The sequence below is a fragment of the Pipistrellus hanaki genome, assembly GCF_964339955.1.
Source record: "Pipistrellus hanaki genome assembly, chromosome: 7".
NCBI lineage: Eukaryota > Metazoa > Chordata > Mammalia > Chiroptera > Vespertilionidae > Pipistrellus > Pipistrellus hanaki.
Window position 1 is genome coordinate 28,688,139 of NC_140509.1, and position 22,979 is coordinate 28,711,117.

Below are 22,979 nucleotides of genomic sequence, written 5' to 3' on the forward strand. Positions count from 1 at the left end.
TTCTCACGTGGATGGTTTTCAAATTTTCACAGACAGAAAGAGAGAGAAGCATCTAAGAGGTGAGGAGTGAGGAAGGTACAGGATAAAACTAAGGGTTGAAAAAGGCGTGAGCTGCTGGGACTGGTTTGGCTCAGTGGATAGAGCATTGGCCTGCGGACTGAAAGGTCCCGGGTTCGATTCCGGTCAAGGGCATGTACCTTGGTTGCACGCACATCCCCAGTGGGGTGTGTGCAAGAGGCAGCTGATCGATGATTCTCTCTCATCGATATTTCTAATTCTCTGTCCCTCTCAATTCCTCTCTGTGTAAAATCAATAAAATATATTTTTTTTTTTTTTAAAAAAAGGCGTGAGCTAAGAGTAAAAGTATTTCCCATCTTTATACTTTCATCTGAAAGTGGAAATCAGTTTCCTTAGAGGAGTAAACAGTAAAGGGATATCCAAACAATTAAGTTCATATAATATTTTTTCTAAATTATTTTCTTTTGTTGTAACCTGTTATGAACTCTAATTTTGAGATGTTAACCTTATCTTCAGACCTGGTATTGTTTTGTGTAAAGATTTAAGTTGCTCTAACTCAGGCATTCCTGAAAGAAAAGCAGCGTGGATGGATCTGGAAAGCATTATGCTAAGCGAAATAAGCCAGCCAGAGAAAGATAAATACCACATGATCTCACTCATTTATGGAATATAATGAACAACATAAACTGATGAACAAAACCAGATCCAGAGACAGAGAAGCAGCTATCAGACCATTACACCTCAGAGGGAAGGTAGGGGAGGGTGGGTTTAAGGGAGAGAGATCAACCAAAGGATTTGAATGCATGCATATAAGCCTAACCAATGGACACAGACACCAGGGGGGTGAGGGCATGAGTGGGGGGTATGGAAGGGTAATGGGTGGGTAAGGACACATATGTAACACCTTAATCAATAAAGAAATTTTAAAAAAGAAGAAATGAACTGGATTTAGACAACCTGTTATCTCAGGTCCTCCACCCACACTTCATTTCTACATCCATGAAGTGTGTACTACCATCTCCCTCATTGTGGTAACCCCAAGAGAAATTTACTTTCTGTGCTGTGCTCTGAGCTCTTTTGAACAAATCTCTAGATAAACATAGCATACCTTTGATACAACATTGTAGTTATGTTAAGGATTTCTTAGGGAGCCACGAGCTGTATTACTTCAGGTAAAGCTAGATAGGGTCTCACAGAACCGAGCAAGAAACCCAGAGGAAATACCTTTCCTCTCCCTTTCCCTAGAACATGCATCTCTGTGCCTCCTGTAAGATCCAGATAGGGACTTGCGGCTTCCATGAAACTTACTCTAACACAGGCCCTGATGCTCTATCCCTTACACAACATGGCTGGTGACATTTATATGAGCATATCATTTGTATTGTGTTATCAACATTCCATATGCATGTTACTTATCAACATTCATAAGACTATAACCTTTATCAGGTTGTGTTTTTATGCTCTGAGAGTATAGTTAAGGGGTACGACCACTTGGCAAAAAGTAGAATATCTAATTTTTTTGAAGGATTTTGGAAAATGGTAATGGTGCTAAAACATTGGAGTTAGTCAAATGCCCCAATCCCAATGAATAATGAATAAAATGGGGGTAGATTTTACAAATTTTAAAATAGTGAGCTTACTTTTTATTTCCAGGGGAATCCTAGAATGGACCCCGAAAGCAGCCCTTACATTTCACAAAAAGCCTGCCTAGACTTTTAAAGATGTTGCTTTGCCATATGTACCCCAGTGACCATCTGCATGTGGACGAAACTGAGGAATGGGGCAGGCTCACAGCTGGCTAACACTGAGGAGCATGTCCACCTGTGAGAAGGACCCAGCAGCCTGCTTCAGGACTGTAACTTTTACTTGCCTTGGCCTATTCATCATTTTATCAATGACTTGGTTGGCTGAGGAGATATATCATGTTTACTTCTTAATCCTGTAATGAAGCAAAGTTTGGAAGCAATTGTGAGTGTGTGGGATGCCCAAATCAGGATTCAGAAAGCTCCTAAGAGATTTTTAAATGGGGGTGATATTTTTCAAACCCAGGAAGAGGCTACCAAAATATCTGACACTGTCTTATTTTGCATTATTCAGAATATGGCACCTAAATTGGAGAGGCAATAGTCCTGCTTTGTTCTGTACAAGTAGGACTCAAGTGGATGATTCCTCTAAATATATTTATAGTGTGTGCTCCAGGAAATGAGTGAAGTGAACTTGAAACCAACAGAGTATGTGTAATAGAGAAGAGAAGACTCTTCAGGGGAATAATTGGATCTGCCGATATCTAAAGATATCATGAAGAGGAAGAATTATTAAGCTCAAAGGACAATATAATACCCAATGAATGTGGACCAGCAGACAGGAAATAATACTTTATAAGAATTAGTTCTTTTCAAAATAGAAAGTACAGGCCTGGCCAGTATGGCTAGTTGGTTGGACATCATCCACTGCACCAGGAAGTTCCTGGTTCTATTCCCTGTTAGGGCACATGCACAGTCTGCAGGCTTGGTTCCCAGTAAGGTTTGTAAAGCAGGCAGCCAGCCAATTGATGTTCTGCTCTCGCATTGATGTTTCTCTTTCTCTCTCCCTCTCTCTTCCATTCTCTCTAAAAATCAATAAATATAAAAGGGAAGATATGAGGGGAGGTGGGTTTCAACCAAAGAACGTATGCATATGTGCATACACCATGGACACAGACAATAGAGTGGTGAAGGTCTGTGAGGCCTGGGGAGGGGTTGGAGTGGGATAGAAGGGGACATATGTAATACTTTCAACAATGAAGTTTTTTTTAAAAAAAATATATTTTATTTATTTCAGAGAGAAAGGGAGAGGGGGAGAGGGATAGAAATATCAATGATGAGAGAGAATCATTGATCGACTGCCTCCTGCACACCTTACACTGGGGATCAAGCCCACAACCCAGGCATGTGCCCTGACCAGGAATCGAACTGTGACCTCCTGGTTCATAGGTGGATGCTCAACCATGAGCGACCATGGACATGCAACAATAAAGATTTTTGTTAAAAGAGAGAGAGAGAGAGAATTAAAACAACAATAACAACAAAAACTAAAGTACTTCCCTGGAATTCAGTGTGGAAAATTCATTTTGTCATCCCGAAAATCATGGTAGCTATTAAATACATAAATATTAAACCGAATAAAAATTTAGCGCTTTTTCTCAGAGTTTCATTAGATGTGATCCCACACAATTATGATCTGTTGATTAAGGTGTTACAAGTCTGCAACCTGTCTGGGCATGGACACAAATGCAACCATCTCCTGCCTCTAGGAAGCTGACCAACTAGAGACTGCAGAGGAAGTGGCAGAGGTGGTGATTGTGTAACGTTGAATGTTTCACTTTGATTGACCCATTGTAAATACTTTAGTCTGCTAAAAGGAAACAATTAGGAATTAATATTTTAGAGAAAAAAAATGTAGTAGAAATCATCAAAATATGAACCTTGTGGTAGATGAGAGTATCGCTTTCAGTTTTCAAAACAACTAAACATTGAGTTATGGTATTTGGAATAAATGAATTGTTTTCATGAAAAGAATTTCATAGACTGGGTCACCAAATCTATAAGAAAGGACATGTAGATTTTAATACAAAAACAAAACAAAAACACACACACACACACACAAAAAAAAAAAAAAACAGAAGTGGAATCTTTGAAGTATCTTACTGCAAGAAAAGAAATCTGCCATTCTGTTTGTATTTAGTACAATCCTATAATATTTGATGTATGTACTCAAGATACATTTATTCCTCTGTTTACTTTTAGGGTACTTTGAATCCCTATTGTGTCTTATGGGATGACTCAAAAACGTAAGTGACAGCTGTTTTCTTACATTTCTATGGTCTAAATATTCATACTACACTGAGCTAGTTTGGCTGCCTGCTAGTCAATGGGACTATGATAATGTGGTGTGAGATGTGTTAACTCCGAGGGGAAACATTCTCCTTTTTGAATGTGTAGGACAGCATGATGAATGTGTTTGTGTGTGACGATGCCATCGGGTTACGTCCCAAGATAGAATTGCATTACCTAATGTGTAAGGCATGTTGTGATGCGAATTCCATGAGGGTCTTTTAAAAGCTCTAATATTTTAAAATTATAGAAGCTCAAATGCTACTTCAACATTTTGCCTAGTAATTCAGGTTAGCACTGTAGAATAAAAGAGCAATCTCTGTGGTCATTTATGCAATACATTACTTGCATGACCTTGAATCTATTATCACAGTAATGCAATATTTATACATCCCTTCCAAATTGCTTTGTTGTAAAAACTTTGAGTGACATTTTAATTTTCTTATTTATTTATTTATTTTACGAACTCTAGAAGACAAAAGAAAATAATTACAATAAATAAGGATGAGTAATTCTTCCACGTATTTCTTTGTACAAGTAATTGCAATATATCTGGTCAAAATAATTTAATCTCACTGGCAACTCTATACATTTTAATGTCTCAAAGAGAAGAAAAATCTGTAATTAAGTCTTCATTAGACTCCTATACTTTGAATACTTATGTAACTTCATTGCAATGCAGTAGCCAGGTTTTATTGTGTCTTGTATGGAGGGGAGATAAATATCAATAAATCCCAAAAGTGAATGCTACCATGAAGTATGCTGCCAGATAGGGTACCCTATTGTTGGCTTCTATGTATTCCAAAATTGTCCCAGTGTTTTTTACCCTGAATCTGATCTAGGATTGAAGTTTTATAATTTCACTTGCCTTTCACCATTAATTATTGGAGGTTCTAAAAGAGGGGCATCCTTAAAATTTCTAGGTAAAGCTCAAACCTACCAGCCATGTGCTCATTCCTTGGATACTGATACAATTTAAACTACACCGTTTCTGTGTCTGAAAAAAATCCATAATATGCAGTGTATTTTATTTTTTTTGCTATAGATTCTGATATTCTAGGGATGCTCTTCTATGAACCTTAGTGCCATAAGTAGAATCCCAATTGCCCTGATAACATGAGCTGGATGCCTTCATTGATGTCAGTATTTTTTCATTTTGAAATCCCATAGAGAAACTCAGGGTAGTAAACATTTTGCAAGCTTTCTTCTTTACCAGTAGCCAGGGAAGACGTGGCGGTATATTATAAGGCACTGCTTAGTATGCTGTTTAGTCAAAGGAAGTATAAAGTGCTACAAAAATCTAATTGAATGTTTTCTACTTAAGAAAAATATGCCATCTTAAATTCCTGATTATAGCTACTTGCACATCCCCATGGATAACAACCAGCTTTGATTTCGTTTTATTATCTTTTTAGTGCACAGAGGGTGTTTCCTGAACAGGAGAAAACGTTAGTTATTCTGAAAGATGTTTAGGAATGTTAAGGAGGTGCTGCAAAAAGAAACAGCAGTCCCCTGTTTTGGACCTCTCTTGATTCCTTTCACAGATTGTCTAAGGTAGGGGTCCTCAAACTTTTTAAAGCGGGGGCCAGATCACGGTCCCTCAGAGAGCTGGAGGGCCAGACTATATGAACTACTAATTCCTACTGTAACACCTCGGCTGCGCTCACTGCCCAAAAAACCTGGCGGGCCAGATCAGACTCCTCTGCAGGCCGCATGTGGCCCGCAGGTCGTAGTTTGGAGACCCCTGGTCTAAGGTGTTAAGTTTCTTTTTTTTTTTTTAAATACATATATTTTATTGATTTTGTACAGAGAGGAAGGGAGAGAGATAGAGAGTTAGAAACATCGATGAGAGAGAGTCATCGATCAGCTGCCTCTTGCACACCCCCTACTGGGGATATGCCTGCAACCAAGGCACATGCCCTTGACCGGAATCGAACCTAGGACCCTTCAGTCCCCAAGCCGACGCTCTGTCCATGGAGCCAAACCGGTTTCAGCTAAGGTGTTAAGTTTCATTTATTAAAAAACTAGAGGCCCAATGCACAATTGAAATCGCATGAGGAGGCACCCAGTCGGCTGCGGCAGGAGTCGGGCCATACCAGGACCAGCACCTGTCTTCCGCCGCAGGCCTTCCCTGCCCTCCTGGCTGTGTCCACTCTGGAGCTGCCCTAGCCAGTGCGGTGGATCATCTAGCCCCAGGCCCTCCTTCCAGTTTCCCTGCTTGTGTCCACTGCAGGCCACCAGAGCTGCCATACCAGCTCAGGCAGGTCCCCCGTCTGTCTCTATCTCCCCTCTGGTCCTCACCTGCGCGCACAACCTCCTCCTGTCTGGTCCTGCCATTACTGAGTCCCGGCCTAATTTGCATATTACATCTTTATATATTAAGATTTCTGTTTGAGGTCAGCCTAACCACTGGAATCAATCACACACTATTTTCTCTAAATTCTGCTGATAACATGACTCTTATCCATTGCACAGAGCAGGTCTTAGTTTTACAGAATTTAACTTCTAAGCTGTTGAGGAAAACTATTCAGTGAAAGGAGGAATGTTCAGCTGCCTTTCAAAGCAGGTTATCTCAAGAGATAAGTGCAGTTCATGTTTCATTGATGTATCTGAAAAGTGATCAAAAGCTTTCCACTGAGACAGAACTTCTGTCCTATCACACTTTTTACCAGACTGTTTCATCAATAAATCGTTTTTCTGGGTGAGTTTTAAACAATGAAGGTTAATATCATTTTATTTCTTTTCTTCACATCTGTTCTTTTACTTTGATCCTGTTCATATACACAATAATTTTATCAATGCAATGATTTTAACTTTGGATGTAAGTTCTCCAAGTATATAGTTAATAAGGAAGAAATGTGGCTACTTCTTTTTATAGAGAAAAGGGCTGACTTAAATGATGTTTTCAAGATTGTAACAATAAAGTTGAAAATAGAAGTTGTCTTTTAATTTTGGTTTAAGTTATCAAATTGCCTTATCTTTTTAAAATATATTTTTTTATTATTGACTAGAGGTCCTGTGCATGAAATTCGTGCACAGGGGCTGGGGGGTGTCCCTTAGCCCAGCCTGCACCCTCTCCAATCTGGGACCCCTTAAGGGCTGTCCAACCACCTGTTTAGACCCAATCCCACCTGGATCAGGCCTAAATGGACAGTTGGACATCCCTATCACAATCCAGGACTGTTGGCTCCCAGCTGCTCACCTGCCTTTTCCTGATTGCCCCTAACTGCTCCCCAGCTGGCCCTATTGCCCCTAACTGACCTCCCCTGCATCCTGGTCACCCCTAACTGTCCTACCCTGCAGGCCTGGTCACCCCAGCTGCTCTCCCCTACAAGCCTGCTCCCTCCCAACTGCCTCCCTTGCAGGTCTGGTCACCCCTAACTGCCCTCCTCTGTTGGCCCAGTCACCCCTAAATACACTCCCTACTTGCCTGATCATCCACAAGTGCCCTCCCCTGCAGGCCTGGGTCCCCTCCAACTACCTTCCTCTGCCGACCTGGTCACCCCCAACTGCCCTCCTCTGTTGACCTGGACTCCCCTAACTGCCCACTATTGCCCTGTCCTGCAGACCTTCTTGTGGCAGCCATCTGTGTCCACATGGAGGCAGCCATCTTTGACCACATGGGGGCAGCCATCTTGTGTCTTGGAATGATGGTCAGTTTACATATTACTCTTTTATTAGATAGAATAGTATTACAGATATCTTCCATTTTCCCTTTCCCCCCATTCCTCCTATACCCCACTCACCCCCCCCCCCCCTAGATTTTTATTACCCTATTTCCCATGTCCATGACTTATGCATATCTATACTAATAAAAGAGAAACCTTTTGACCTTACATCCACTACGCCCACCAGCCAATCAGGAGCAAGTATGCAATTTAACACAACAAAGATAGTGGCAGCCACAGAGCTGGAGCAAGCAGTAGGTTTGGGTTGCCCCTGAAGATGGAGGAAGCCAAGCTTCCTGCCCACCCTGGCCACCACTTAAGGAGGGGCTAGAGAAAAAAAAAGTTGGGGCTGGAAACCTGGGTCGCCAAGGTCTGTGGCCAGCCTGAAAACAGGCATCAGCCCCTCACTCAGGCTTCCCAACGCACCAAGGGAACCCCCACCCTGATCCAGGACACCCGTCAGGGCAAACCAGCCAGCCCCCACCCATGCACCAGGCCTCTATCAATACTAATATAGGGGTAATATGTTAATTAGACTGGGACACCTTCTAGGAGACCTTCTGAACGTTCTCTGGACAAAGCAATGGTGGTGGGCCAAGGTAGAGGTGGTTAGAGGCCAAGAGGGGAGGACAGTTGTGGGTGATCAGGCCTGTGCAGGGGGATGATGGCTGTTTTCAGGCTGGGGGGGGGGGGGGCAATTGGGTGTCAGCAGACCAGCAGGAGGGCCATTTGGGGGCAAGCAGGCCATCAGTGGGGGTCAGTTTGGGGTGAACAGGACAAGGGGGGTTAGTTTGGAGTGAGTAGGCCACCAGGGGGGCAGTTGGGGGCTAGCAGGCCAGCAGGGGAAGCATTTGGGGAGCAAACAGGCTGGCAGGGATGCATTGGGGGCAAGCATACTTGCATGGGGGCTGTTAGGGGTAATCAGGCTAGCGGGGTTGGCATTTGGGGGTGAGCAGACCAGCAGTGGCGGGGGGTCAAGCAGGCTGACAGGCAGAGTGGTTAGGAACAATCAGGCAGGCAGGCAGTTGAACAGTTAAGATTCAGCAGTCCCGGATTACAAGAGAGATGTCCAACTGCTGGTTTAGACCTGTTCCCTGTAAACCAGCAATAGGACATCCTTCAAGGGGTCCCAGATTGGAGAGAGTGCAAGCTGGGCTGAGGGACATCCCCACCCCGTGCATGAATTTTGTGCACTAGGGCACTAGTAAGTATATAAGTTCTTTGGTTTATCTTTTCTTGTACCCCGCAACCCCACATTGAGGTATGTCCTTTAAATTAGTAATTAATTAAAAAAGTAATACATGAGTATTTTCTACTTGTTAAACTTTAAAACACAGCTGCTAAGGCAAAAGGCACCATTAATCATCATCACCTTTGAATTTCCACAGCCACCCATCTCCCCCAAACCACTTTTATTTGTATTTTGCTCTGTATAATTTCAGGCTTCCACTTATGTATGGACATATGTATGAAGCCATAGAAATTAACACTACTTTTATATACATATTATTATACTCCATGTAACAGTTGGCATCCTCAATTTTTTAATGTTACTATTTAACTCTATTTTTTTCTTTTTAAAAGTTTTTTAATTTAAATTTTATTTTTTTATTGCAGTGTACATTCAATATTAATATTAGTTTCAGGTATACAGCATAGTAGTTAGAAAATCATATACTTTATAAAGTGTTCCCCTGATATTTCCAGTTCCCACTTGTAAAATAGTTATTTCAATATTATTGACTATGTTCCCTATGCTTTACTTTAAATCTCTGTGACTGTTACTACCAATTTGTACTTCTTAACCCTTCACCTTTTTTCATTCAGACCCTTCCCCTGCAACAATGAGTTTTTCTGTGTGTCTATGAGTCTGTTTCAATTTAGTTTATTGATATTCCACATATAATTGAAATCAAATGGTATTTGTCTTTCTCTGACTGACTTATTTCACTTAGCAAAATACCCTCTAGGTACATCCATGCTGTCACAAGTGATAAGATTTTATTCTTTTTATGGCTGAGTAATATATGTACCACCACTTTTTTTTCTACTTCTCTATTGGGTTGTTTCCATAGCTTAGCTATAGTAATCAATGCTACAATGAACAAAGGGGTACATATATTCTTCAAATTAGTGTTTTTGTTTTCTTTGTATATATATGCATACATGGAGTCACTGGATGATAAGGTAGTACTATTTTTAATTTTTCTAGGACACCTGCGAGCATGCACACACGCACGTGTGTGCGCGCGCACACACACACACACACACACTGTTTTCCATAGTGGCTGCACTATTTCTACCAAAAGCGCACATGGGCTCCCTTTTCTCCACATCCTGGTTTGTTGATTTTTGATGGTAGTCATTTTGTCAGGTATGAGATGATATTTCACCATGGTTTTAATTTTCATTCCTCTAATTAGTGATGTTGAACATCTTTTCATATGTCTGTTGGCCACCTATTTGTTCTCTTGGGAGAAATATCTATGCAACTCCTCTGCCCATTTTTTAATTGAATTGTGTTTTGTGTATTTTTTGTTGTTGTTTGTTTGTTTGTTGTTGTTTTTTGGTGTTGAGATATATGGTATATACCTTCTTCCATTCAGTAGGTCGTCTTTTCATTTTGTTGATGGCTTCCTTTGATGTACAAAAACTTTTCTTTGATGTAGTCCCATTTGTTTATTTTTTTTTCTTTTGCTACCCTTGTCCAAGCATTCTTAATTTTTAATTCAACGATATATCATGGATTTTTTTTTTAATTTTACTAAATATAATATATCGTATTCCTTCTACTGCATTGTATAGGCATATTGTAATTGATCTTCTATTCTCAATGTTGATGGTGTTGAGATGGTTTTCAGTTTATATTATTCTATAAACTGTGCCTCTGAGAACCTCATTATGCATCCCTCCTTGAGGTTTTTTTTCTGACCACCCAGTCCAAACTGTTAGCCTGTTGTTCTCTTTATATCACCCTATTTTATATACATAGCATGCATTCCTAATTTTGTTCCCTTATTATCTGTCTCCCCCATTAGGAAGGAAGTACAACAAAAGAGATTCTTTATCTTATTACTACTGCATTCTAAATGCTGAGTGCACCTGCATATACTATATATTAAACAAATATTTATTTGTTAGTTTTATACAAGAATGAGTTTAAATATTTCTACTTTGATCATGTTCATATACATAATAGTTTTATCAATACAATGATTTTTAAAGTCTTTGTATTTAAGAACGATTTCTGTTTATGTTTTATTAGTGATATATGTTAGCAATTAAAAGACAACATTGGAAGTTTTAAGGGATTATGCATCAGCTTATTACAGTACCAAACTCCTTTATAAACAATTGATTTTATTTCTAACTAGAGGCCCTTGCAAGATATTTGTACAAGAATAGGCCTTTCTTCCCCTGACTTTGCGTCTGGCCACCTGGGAGCTGGCAAGTCCCCACTCCCTGGCCACCTGGGAACCGCCAAGACCTTGCTCCCAGCTAGCTCCCTCTGCCCTCTCTGTCACCCTCATAGCAGGCATTCCACCCCGGCTGGTCACTCTGTGCCTGCATATGCAAATCAACCTTCAATCTTTGTTAGGTTAATTTGCATACTTACTCCTGATTGGCTATGGGCATAGCAGAGGTACGGTCAATTTACATGTTTGTCTATTATTAGGTAAGATAGTAATCTACTACTGAAAATCCCAAATAAAGATGTTTTATTTTGCTCTGATTAGACACATCAGTTTTAGATAATTTAAAAACATATTTTTATCCTGCTTTGGTTAACCAACTAATAGGACTTAGAAAATGCTTCATGATAGACAACCCATGAAATAAACTGCAAGTACTTAGTTCACTTCAGAAATAAACTTATTCTAGTTATGAGACTGTTTCTTTTTAAATGTTTTATTTTAATGTATCTTACAAAATTATAATTTGGGTGACTGATAACTTGTACATTCTTTGAGCTACTCTAAATTTGGATTGGAGTATTGGATCACCTGTGGTGACTACATTCCCTAGAAAACGTATAATTCTTCCTTTAAATTAACCTGTAGTCTTTCTTCCTGTATTAGAGAAGCCTCATTTGATGCCCTTAGATCTATGAAGGATCAAGTTTTTTTTAAGAAAATGTTTCAGTTTATAGTGCATAAGTTTCATGTATAAACTATTGCTGAACTGTTTTATCAAAACACTTATAACTTATTTGCCTACTTGTAATTGAAAACAAAATTTTAAGAACTGGACTTTAATTTTTTCTACATTTCAAATTGATTTATTGGAGTTGGCAGTAGCATCAGTCACATCTTGACTAAGATTAACACTGGCTTGTTCTATGTCAAAGTTCTGTAAATTAAAGTGATTCCTCTCTTTTACTTCTGTTATCCTTTTTTTCTTCATACCCAGTACTTCTTTCTCTCTTTTAGCATTCATTTTGGAAGTCATCATTTCATTTGCCTCAGATTATTATTCTTAGGAAATAAAAAATTAAACTCTAGCCTCATTCCATCTCTATAAAAAGGGTTGTCATGATTTTCTCCAGGTGACTGGCACACTTATGCCATTAGGGAGATGCAGTGTATTATACTTTTATAAACATACTAGAGGCCTGGTGCACAAAATACATGCATGCAGGGGGGTGTCCCTTAAACCTGCCTGCACCCTCTCCAATCTGGAACCCCTCTGGGGCTGTCTGAATGCCAGTTTAGGCCAGATCCCAGGAATCATGCCTAATCCATCATTCAGACATCCCTCTCACAATCTGAGACTGCTGGCTCCTAACCTCTTGCCTGCCTGCCTGATTGCCTCTAACTGCTTCTGCCTGTCATCCTGATCACCTCCTAACCACTCCCCTGCCAGCCTGATCACCCCTAACTGCTCACCCCTGCAGGCTTTGTTGCTCCCAACTGCCCTCCCCTGCTGGCCTGTTTGTCCCCAACTGCCCTTTCCTGGTAGCCTGATCGCTCACAATTGCACTCCCCTGCTGGCCTGATCGCCCCAACTACCCTCCACTGCAGGCCTGGTCCTCCCCCCCCAACTACCCTCCTCTGCAGACTTGGTTGCCCACAACTTCCCTCCTCTGCTGGTCATCTTGTGGTGGCCATCTTATGATGATGTGAGGGCAGCCATCTTGTGAAGATTTGAGGGCATCATGCAAAGGCATGAGGACCACATAGGCTTGTATTAGTATAGATATGTTAAGAAAGATCTATTAGCTCTTAGAAGTCCAAAGCAAAATATTACTATGTTATGTGACCAACTTTTTCCTTTAAGCAATGAACAAATGATAAAGTTCTTTTTTTCAAGTTCTATTAAAATTTTTCTAGTCTGGGGACAAACTAATATGGACAGAACTTAATATTACCATATTTTCCAGTGTATAAGATGACTTTTGAAATGAAAAAAAGGCTGCTTAGATTGGCCAGAGTCAGAGAGGCGGTCTAGGGGAGGGTAGTCTTATACAGCGAATATAGGCCTAAACCTATGTTTTAACTGTAAAATTAGAGGGTCGTCTTATATGCCAGAAAATATGGTAATACAATTATGATAAAGAGTCAAAAGAAGAAGGGAGAAATCTTGTTAGACACTTAATTTATATAATACCAGTTAGGATATAAATTGGATTAAGAACAGATCTGTATGGAAGGATTATAATGATCTTATATGTTTTAGGGCCATAGAGATAAGCAGTTACCTGACACCTTTTCTTGAGCAGCAATGAAAAAGAAAATCTGCATTTAAAATACTCAGCATATTATAGCCATGATTTCAGTAGGTAACCATTTATATAATTTTTTGGTGATTCTGTCAATCAATGATATAATTTTAAAACAAAGTTGAAGAAATGTTATATTTAGTGCACAGATTTGTGTGTTTAAATCATGTTAAAATGTAACTGAGTACATCATGGTAGTAAATATTTAGGAAGGAAGTGACAGTTTATATGACAACCATTACATTCAACCTTCTAAGTTAACATTGTTATGTGCAACTGCTAATATGTACAATGATGTCCTAGATGTTAACATCTTATCTAATAAAAGAGTAATATGCAAATTGACCATCACTCCAACACACAAGATGGCTGCCCCCATGTGGACACAAGATGGCCACCACAAGATGGTCAGCAGGGGTGGGTAGTTGGGAGGGATCAGGCCTGCAAGAGAAGGCAGTTGGGGGCAATCAATCCTACAGCGGAGGGTAGTTAGGTGTGACCAGGTCAGCAAAGGAGGGAAGTTAGGTGCGACCGGGCCTGCAGGGGAGGGCAGTTGAGGGGCACCCAGGCCTACAGGGGAGGACAGTTGGGGGTAACCAGGCCTGCAGAGGAAGGCAGTTAGGGGTGACCATGCCTGTAGGGGAGGGCAGTTAGGGGTGACAAGGCCTGCAGGGAGGGCAGTTAGGGGCAATCAGGTTGGCAGGGAAGTGGTTCGGGGGTGATCAGGCTGGCAGGCAGAATCAGTTAGGGGCAATCAGAAAGACAGGCAGGCAGGCAGGCAAGCAATTGGGGAGCTAGTAGTCCTGGATTGAGAGAGGGATGTCCGACTACCCTTTTAGGCCCAATCCTCCTGGGATAGAGCCTAAACGGGCAGTCAGACATCCCTCAACAGGTCCTTAATTGGAGAGGGTACAGGCTGGGCTGAGGGACACACACACCCATGCATGAATTTCGTGCACTGGACCTCTAGTGTGTTTAATATTACTGGAAATCCTCTAAGGCCATGTTTGCTTTTCTGTAATGAGAATGGTAAGAAAGAACCATTTCTGACTGGCAGATGATATAATTCTGCCTCAATGGATATATTCAGAGCCTGTATGAGTCCAACCACAGAAGCAATTAAATTTAGCATTTGCATGTAAAATGTCAGGATTTCAGCTCTAGCTGGTTTGCTCAGTAGATAGTGCGTGGGCCTGAAGTCTGAAGGGTCCTGGTTTTGTTTCTGGATGGACAAGGGCACATGCCCAGGATGTAAGCTCGATCCCCAGTGGGGGATGTGCAGGAGGCAGCTGATCAATGATTCTCATTGATGTTTCTATCCCTCTTCCTTCCTCTCTGAAATCAATAAAATTATATTTTTAAAAAAGTAAAGTGTTAGGATTTCATGAAATTTCCTATTTTCTATTTATACCCAATGATCAATTGTTTAATAATATAAAACATTGTTATGCTTTTTCACTTCAATTATAATCACACTAACAGAAATGAGAATATTGGACCTTTACACTAGTCCCTATGAATTAAAATTTACCGAATCTCAAAAAACGAAATATTGTGTCATGGTTAACAATAATCTAATCATGTCCAAATTCATAACAACTATTGATGATCAGATTTGTCATTGATAACATTTTTGCTTCTATAGGCAAAAAAAACTGTGACCTTTTAAAAGTATTGCAAAAAGCAATAGAAAAACCTTAATTTACTGTGAACATAGCAAATAACTAAAGATTTATTGGTAGGAAACTAAAGGGAGCTTTCTTTTTTATTTTCTTTGTTGATACTTGGAATTTTTCCCTACAGTTGTGTAGGCAATTCTTTTATTTACTTACTTGTTTATGTATTGATGACACTATTACAGATGTACCCTATTTCTTCCCCTTTACCTCCTCCACCCAGCCCCTACCCCACCTGAGGCCTTCCTTACACTATTGCCTGTGTCCATGAGTTATGCATATATGCACATATGTTTATTGGTTAATCTCTTCTCATTCCCTCCACACCCTTCTCCACTGAGATATGTCATTCTGTTCCAGATATCCATGCCTCTGGAAGTATTTTGTTTATTTGATTCCATATATAAGTGAGATCATACTAGCTTCCTTTACTTTTGTATTTCTGCCTTAGACTGTACATTAGTTTTTAAGTTCTCTGGTGTACATAAATGCATGTTTCCTCATAAAGCCATTACAATTTATAATGACTTTGTTTTAGTTTTTTTAGGGAAATATTCTTTTTTATCTTTTAAAATGTTTTATATTTTCTCTAGATTGTTTTATATACTACATCACAGATTTAAAATTGAATCTCATTTTCTAAAGTTACAGTATTGCATTTGTTGTATATAAACAATCCCTAACTGATACAGTTTATATAAGTGCTGCTAATATTATTAAAAATCCATTTTTGTCCATTAGCATGAGCTATCAAGTTCAAAAGCATTGTATTTTGAGTTTTACATGAACTCTGAGTGCTAATGCTGGGAGTAAAATGGTAGCACGAATCTTTTATTCTAACACTCATCTTGATCCTCCAAAGTAGGGGCTGGCAATCTGTAGGACAAATCCAGACTTACACCTGTTTTTATAAATAACATTTTATTAGAACACGGTATGCCTATTTATTTCCATAGTATTTATAGCTGCTTTTGTCCTACAACTGCAATGCTGAGTCATTGCTAAAGAAGCCATATGGCCTTCAAACCCTAAAATATTTACTATTTGGTCTTTTACAAGAAAAAAACTGGCAACTTCTGCCTAAAACAGTGTTTTCCAGCATTTTTTATATTTTCATACACATGGAAAATAATTATACAGTACATTGAGGTAAATGAATGAAAATGTTTTACTGGATAAAGAGGATCACTATCTCTGTTTGTTCTGGATGTTGGTGATTGTGTCTCAATTTCTCAATCACTATTAATATTTTTGCAAATATAGTTTCACCTATATTCTGTTTCATCTTCACCTGAAATTCTAAAGAAGGATGTTTCCTCTTCTGCTGGTATCATCTCCTCTCTTCCATATTTTTAGCTATTTTTTCTCAGGGATATGTTTTGGAAAAAATGTTAACCTAACATTCAGTTTAATATTTCTCTATTCTGTCTAACTTACTTAATAATCCATAGAATTTTGAATTTAAATTATTGTCATTTCTGTTGTTATATAGCATTTCCATCTGATAAATTTAATCTACTAGATTATTTTAGAGAGTCTCCTATTTTATACAGTTATTTTTAATTTAATTTAATTTATTAAGGCATTACATATGTGTCCTTACCTTCTCCTTGCACCCTCACCACACCATTCATGTCCTTAGAGCCCTGGTGTCTGTGTCCATTAGTTTTGTATATATGCATGCATATAAGTCCTTTGGTTGATCTCTCTCCCTTACCCCCACCCTCCTTTACCTTCCCTCTGAGGTTTGATGGTCTGATCGATGCTTCTCTGTCTCTGGATCTGTTTTTGCTCATCAGTTTGTGTTGTTCATTATATTCCACAAATGAGTGAGATTATGTAGTATTTATCTTTCTCTGGCTGGCTGATTTTGCTTAGCATAATGGTCTCCAGGTCCACCGTGCTGTTGCACATGGTAGGAGTTCCTTCCTTTTTACCGCAGCGTAGTGTTCCATTGTGTATATGTTCCACTGTTTTTTAATCCATTCAACTGCTGATGGGCATTTAGGCTGTTTCCAATCTTAGCTATGATAAATTGTCCTGCTATGAACATAGGGATGCATATATCCTTTCTGATTGGTGTTTCTAGTTTCTTGGGATATATTCCTGGAAGTGGGATCACTGGGTCAAGTGGTAGTTCCATTTTTAGTTGTTTGAGGAGGAGTTATTTTTAAGGTTATGTTTTGTTTAACTAAGCACAGTTATTTTGTAATCCCTCATTGATAATTTCTATAATTGAAATTTTTGTGGGCATGTTTCCATTCTCTTTTATTTCTCTTAATTCTCACCTTATTTCTTAGTATTCTAGGTTATGTTATGCTGTCTCTAAGGTATTATTTTGTGAAGACCCTTTAAGGCTTAGGACAATGGTATGTCACTCCAATGACAATTTGTATTTGCCTCTGCTGAGAGTTTGGTGATACTGCTACCCAGTGTCCCCTCAACTAAATTCAGTCTAGAAGTTACCTGGACTACCCAGGTGATGTCAACCTAAGCTGAAAACTGACAGCAGGGCTGGGTCATTGCCATACTTTTTACATATGGACTCCAACATTTCTAGCAGGATTCAAATGGGAGAACAAAATAAATTAAATAGTATACTGCTGGAAAATGGAAAATCTAAATCAATATATTCTTCTACCTATAATTCTTTATTCTTGAACAGCTCACTCTGATTACTGAAAAAGAGAGGGTAGCCAAAACTGGTTTGGCTCAGTGGATAGAGCCAGCAGGCTGAAAGGTACCAGGTTCGATTCCGGTCAAGGGCATGTACCTTGGTTGTGGGCACATCCCCAGTAGGGGGTATGCAAGAGGCAGCTGATCAATGATTCTCTCTCATCCATGTTTCTAACTCTCTCTGTCCCTCTCTCTTCCTCTCTGTAAAAAATCAATAAAATATATTTTAAAAAAGAGAGAGGGGGTACTATTTGTTTAGGATGCTGAGGGTATGATTATAAAAAGCAGAGCAGGGTTTTTTTTTAAGGCTTCTATAGTCACATGGATGGTAGTGGTGGGCTCAGCGGTGTTGGTATTGTTACACGAGTGATACAGATACCACGTCCAATGAGTGAGAGTGGGTTGCCAGGAGGGCTATAAGGAAGAGGGGTAGGGTAAATTTGTCTGTGCCCCCCTACTGCTGAACTTGCTGTGGTTGGCGGGGGCCTCTCCACTTTCCCAGATTCTGTCTGAATGGGGTTTTGACTGTTTCAGAATGGGTTGGTGTCTCAAATCTCTGTTCTGAAGGGGTTTCTTTGATTTTGTGATCAGATGGATGGGTTTCTGTTGAATGGGTTGTTAATACTTCTAAACGAATTATTATTATTTCTGAATGGATTATTGTTCTTGAAGAATGGATTGTTCCTTCTCCAATAATAAGCTTGACCTTGTCTGTATTGGTCATTCTGCCTGTTTTGATAGGTTTGGGGTGTTTGTAAGGGCTTAGAGGTCCTCTATACTGTTGCATGGGGAATGAATATTTCTTTGATTCCTTTGCCGTGAAGGCGAATTTCTTTTCTGCTAATAGGTCTTGGTGCAGTTGGATTTTCCTTTTAATATCCTCTGCAGTGCTGGACCCTGCGATAAGGTTGTGAAGCTGCATTTTGTAGCCATCTGGAGCGTTTCTTATTAGTACATTGACTATCCTTTCTACATCTGAATTTTCCCACGGTGAGCTCAAATCTGGTTTGTAGAGGCCAGTTAGGATCGTCCGTTTCCTTAATTGGGGCTGTAATTGTGTAAGAGACTCTCAGTGTTCTGAAAACTGTCTTGAAGACAGGTCCACTGATGGAAATGTTCTTCTCCCTGCATCTCCTGTGCAGCTCCATAATTATCTGACTGTATTTGAGTGCTGTTCTGCAGTTTCTTTTAGTGCTGTTTTTAACTTGGCTAATTCTATTGCATCTATTACTGCTGTGAGTAACATAGACGTGTGGTCTCCAAGGTCATATGTTTTTACAAGCCACTCTACGTCCGTTAATTCTCCTTTAATCAATAGCTTTCTGAGTTCTGCTAGTTCTTGCCTTGAAAATGAGGTGAACTCTACTGTTTTTTATTTTAGTCCCTTCATTTTCCGATTTTATTACCTTTTTTTTTTTTTTTAACTACTACTGGCTTACTGGAGTATTTTGCAACTACCTTCTGTGCCAGTGATCTTTCCTTGTCAGTGTCCTCCTGCAGGTGATGGATTGTCTGTAGTAATATTCCTACTACCTCCTGTGGTGGTGCTCTTTCTGTTATTGGAATCAGATTGTTAGGATCTACTATGTTTTGGTTGAGGCCTGGGGCTGTCTGGATTTTATATTTGGCCCTCAGGGCTTCCTCTACCAGCCTCCATTTGCTTTCTGATGGTGTGTTAGGCTTGGTGGTGTCGTTTCTTTTAAAAAGCTTGTTAAAGAAGTTTTTAACCTTCTGCATGGTATTGAGTGAGATGGAGTCTTGGTCTGTACCTACCAAACGGACAGAATCCTTGTGTATGCGGTGTGTTCCTATTGCAGTATGTGGTTTCTAGATGGAGAATTGTTAGGGGTTTTTTGTTTGTTTGTGTGTGTGTTTGTTTGTTTTTTAGAAAATCAGAGTTTTAGCTAGCTTCTTCAAAATTTTCTTCAAAAGTTTGGCTCTGCTATAAATGTATTCTTCAAAAAGTTTCATTTTTCTTTACTTCCAGTTTCCCTTAATTTAATTCCTTTCATTTGAAGAGGAGTTTCAATTTTGGACCAAACCTAGGTGACCCGGTTATGCTCCTGTGTCAAGTGTCCGGATTGGGAATAGGTCGGTGGGTATAATCTGCCACCTTAGCTCCGCTTGGCAGAGAGGCTGCTGGGACCCCGGCACTTGCCTCTGGGAGTCAGCCTCTCCTGGGTATGCCCTGGTGGTGGGTGACCACTGATCCATGTCCTCAGACTAGTTCGCTTTCGGTTGGTGCCAGATTAATCCCCTTTACACTCTTTCCTTAATACTGCCAACAGAAACCTGAGTGTTTTTGCCAATTTTAAATACTTATTCACCTGCACTGCGGAGAAATTTGTTTTAGAATCCTGCTGGTTATACCAATTGTCCCAAGTGTGCCTCCAGTTAATTGATTATCTGTCTAGACTTGGTGGGACAAACGCAGGTGACCGGGAGTCAGCAATAATGGCCTATCCCCTGGTACTTCAGTGTCTAGAGCAGTGGTTGGCAAACTGCGGCTCACAAGCCACATGTGGCTCTTTGGCCCCTTGAAGCGTGGCTCTTCCACAAAATACCACGGCCTGGGTGAGTCTATTTTGAGCAGTGGCGTTAGAAGAAGTGTAAGTTTAGAAAATTGGGCTCTCAAAAAAATTTTCAGCTGAAACCGGTTTGGCTCAGTGGACAGAGAGTTGGCCTGGAGACTGAAAGGTCCCAGGTTCAATTCCAGTCAAGGGCATGTACCTTGGTTGTGGGCACATCCCCAGTAGAGGGTGTGCAGGAGGCAGCTGATCAATGATTCTCTCTCATCGATGTTTCTAACTTTCTATCCCTCTCTCTTCCTCTCTGTAAAAAAAAAATCAATGAAATATATTTTAAAAAATTTTTTCAATGATTTTACTGTTGATATTTGGCTCTGTTGACTAATGAGTTTGCCGACCACTGGTCTAGACAGCTGAGCCGAACCAGAACACATGGCATACAAGACAGAATTAGTATGCAATCACATGGGGTTTACTTACCTCGTGGGTCCCAGGCTCCAGCAAAGGCCACCTGGCGATGCACACTGAAGGACAGATGACGAAAACAGAGACAGACAGGTGACTGCAGTTGGTTCAGGCTCACACAGCTGAGCAGTCAGAGGCTTGTCTCACAGAGTGACGTGGAGTCCTCCTTATCGGGCCGGAGACGTCAACTGAAGAAGGTCCAGGATTTTATAGACCATAGTAAACAACTTGTGTCCTTAACAGTGTGGGCCAGACGGTGTGCCTTATGCTAGGAGCTCAGGGCATTCACATCAAGATAGTGGGGTGTTCATCAATTTTGGGAGTTACAGAGTATTGGAGTTTCCACACAGCAAACATTTCACACAATAATTATTTCATACATTAGAGGGGTTTCCTTATAACCATAACATTATTATACCACTCACTGTATCCCATAGCTTATCTCTTGTGAAGTGCTTGCCTGAAGTATGTTATGTCTAGATCTTTAATAACCCTTATATTTTCTGCCTTATATTATAGCAATTTGATATTCCTTTTTAGGCTTAAATACTTTGGGGATTGGAATTGTATCACATTCATCTTTGTAAATCTACTAAATAGTGCTCAGTAAATTTATTATTAATTCAGGTGACATATATTTTTGAGAAGCTATCATTTGTTTTATTATTTAAGGTGATTAGCACAAAGATTAGTGAAAGATAAAACACCTGTTTTATGGAGCTTATATGGGCAAGGAGTGAAGGTAAAGTGATAGGAACATATATCTATTATAAATAAATATGTTGTGCCAAAACCTGTTTGGCTCAATGGATAGAGTGTCGGCCTGTGGACTGGAGGGTCCCAGGTTCAATTCCAGTCAAGGGCATGTACCTTGGTTGCGGGCACATCCCCCAATAGGGGGTGTGCAAGAGGTAGCTGATCGATGTTTCTCTCTCATTGATGTTTCGAACTTTCTATCTCTCTCCCTTCCTCTCTGTAAAAAAATCAATAGAATATATATTTTAAATAAATAAATAAATATGTTGTGTTAAAATTTGAATTTTAATTCAATTGATTGATTGATGTTTCTTTTATTGTCATTCCAAGGTGCTACCATTTATTATACAATCAATATTTTTGCCCACAATGTTCTAGGATTTAATTCTGGTTCTTCTGGTTTGACCAAGTGTTCTCCTAAGCTATTAGATTTGTTGGTAGAGTTCTCTGTTCATTCCAGTCAGTTTTCTGCTGGGGCTGACTGGCAGACCCTGAGTGATGGGTGAATAATGACTCTAACACATGTTTGTGAAAGATAGGGCTATGGCACCAAGTAGCCCTGTTCACCTGCCTCCTTTGGCTTTTACTGTCATAACAGCTTGAACTAAAATTAAGCTCTAGATACAATCAGCAGGGTAAGCATCCTTGAGAAAGCACATGCTCCAACAAAGTTGGGTCTAAAGGACTAACTATAGAGATTCTAGTAAAACACCCTGGGGGATCAGACTTGTTTGGAAAAGTCAAGGTAGAGGCTGGTGCCTTTGGCAAGATCCCCTCAGAGGGCCCCCCACCTTTCGTAAAATCCTCCTTACAGACATTCCAACCAAGTCCCGTGCCTTCCCACAGTTTTCTAAAGTGTTTGGACCTTCATGTTCATCTATATTCTTTCTGCAATTTAGGAGTCTTTCCCTCTGGCCCCAGAGTAGTTGTTATACCGACTATCTAATTAAGCTTGCAATACCTGAGAAGTAGCAGACCTTAACCATGGAAGTTTAATATTTTTTGAAATTGAAACATCTAAATATTCTTGGCAAAATACACCCATCCTATCTAATAAAAGAGAAACATGCAAATAGACCATACCTTTGATATGCCCACAAGCCACGCCCAACATCCAATCAGGCGCGAGGATGCAAAGTAACCCAATCAAGATGGCAGTTGATTTGCATATGTAGGCACAGAGCATAGACTGAAGAAAGCATAGAAGGAAGCCAAGAGCTGCATAATGGAGCAAAGATGTGGAGAAGCAAGCAAGCAGGGCTGTGGAGAAGGCCACAGGAAGCCCTATTCTTATAGTAATCTTCCTGCAATGGGCCTCTAGTGTTACATAAAAGGAAAAGTTTTTTAAATGAAGAAATGTCTGTTTATAAAAAATGAATTAAACAACTAAAAGGGCAGAGTCTATTCTTTTACATTCATTTTTTTATATGATATTAAAATTCAAGCATGAAAACTCCATGGCCTTATTTATACGTATTTTTAAACCCAACATATTACCAGTGATATCTAGATTTTGAATTTTCTGAAGATAATTATTAACCATATGAATAGTAATCTATAAAGGCCACCATTTTAAAAAAGAATAACATTCTATAATATTT

The 22,979-nt window shown here is 39.8% G+C and overlaps 1 protein-coding gene across 7 annotated transcripts in view; it reads left to right on the forward strand.

The window, feature by feature from the left end:
- Positions 1-22,979, forward strand: part of ADGRB3 (adhesion G protein-coupled receptor B3) — a 687,259-nt gene that overhangs the window by 383,736 nt on the left and 280,544 nt on the right. For all 7 annotated transcript variants that reach the window (XM_084890389.1, XM_084890391.1, XM_084890392.1 and 4 more), the window contains one exon: positions 3,804-3,847. In XM_084890389.1, coding sequence (XP_084746515.1) covers positions 3,804-3,847 — 44 coding nt within the window. The remainder of the gene's footprint in view (positions 1-3,803; positions 3,848-22,979) is intronic.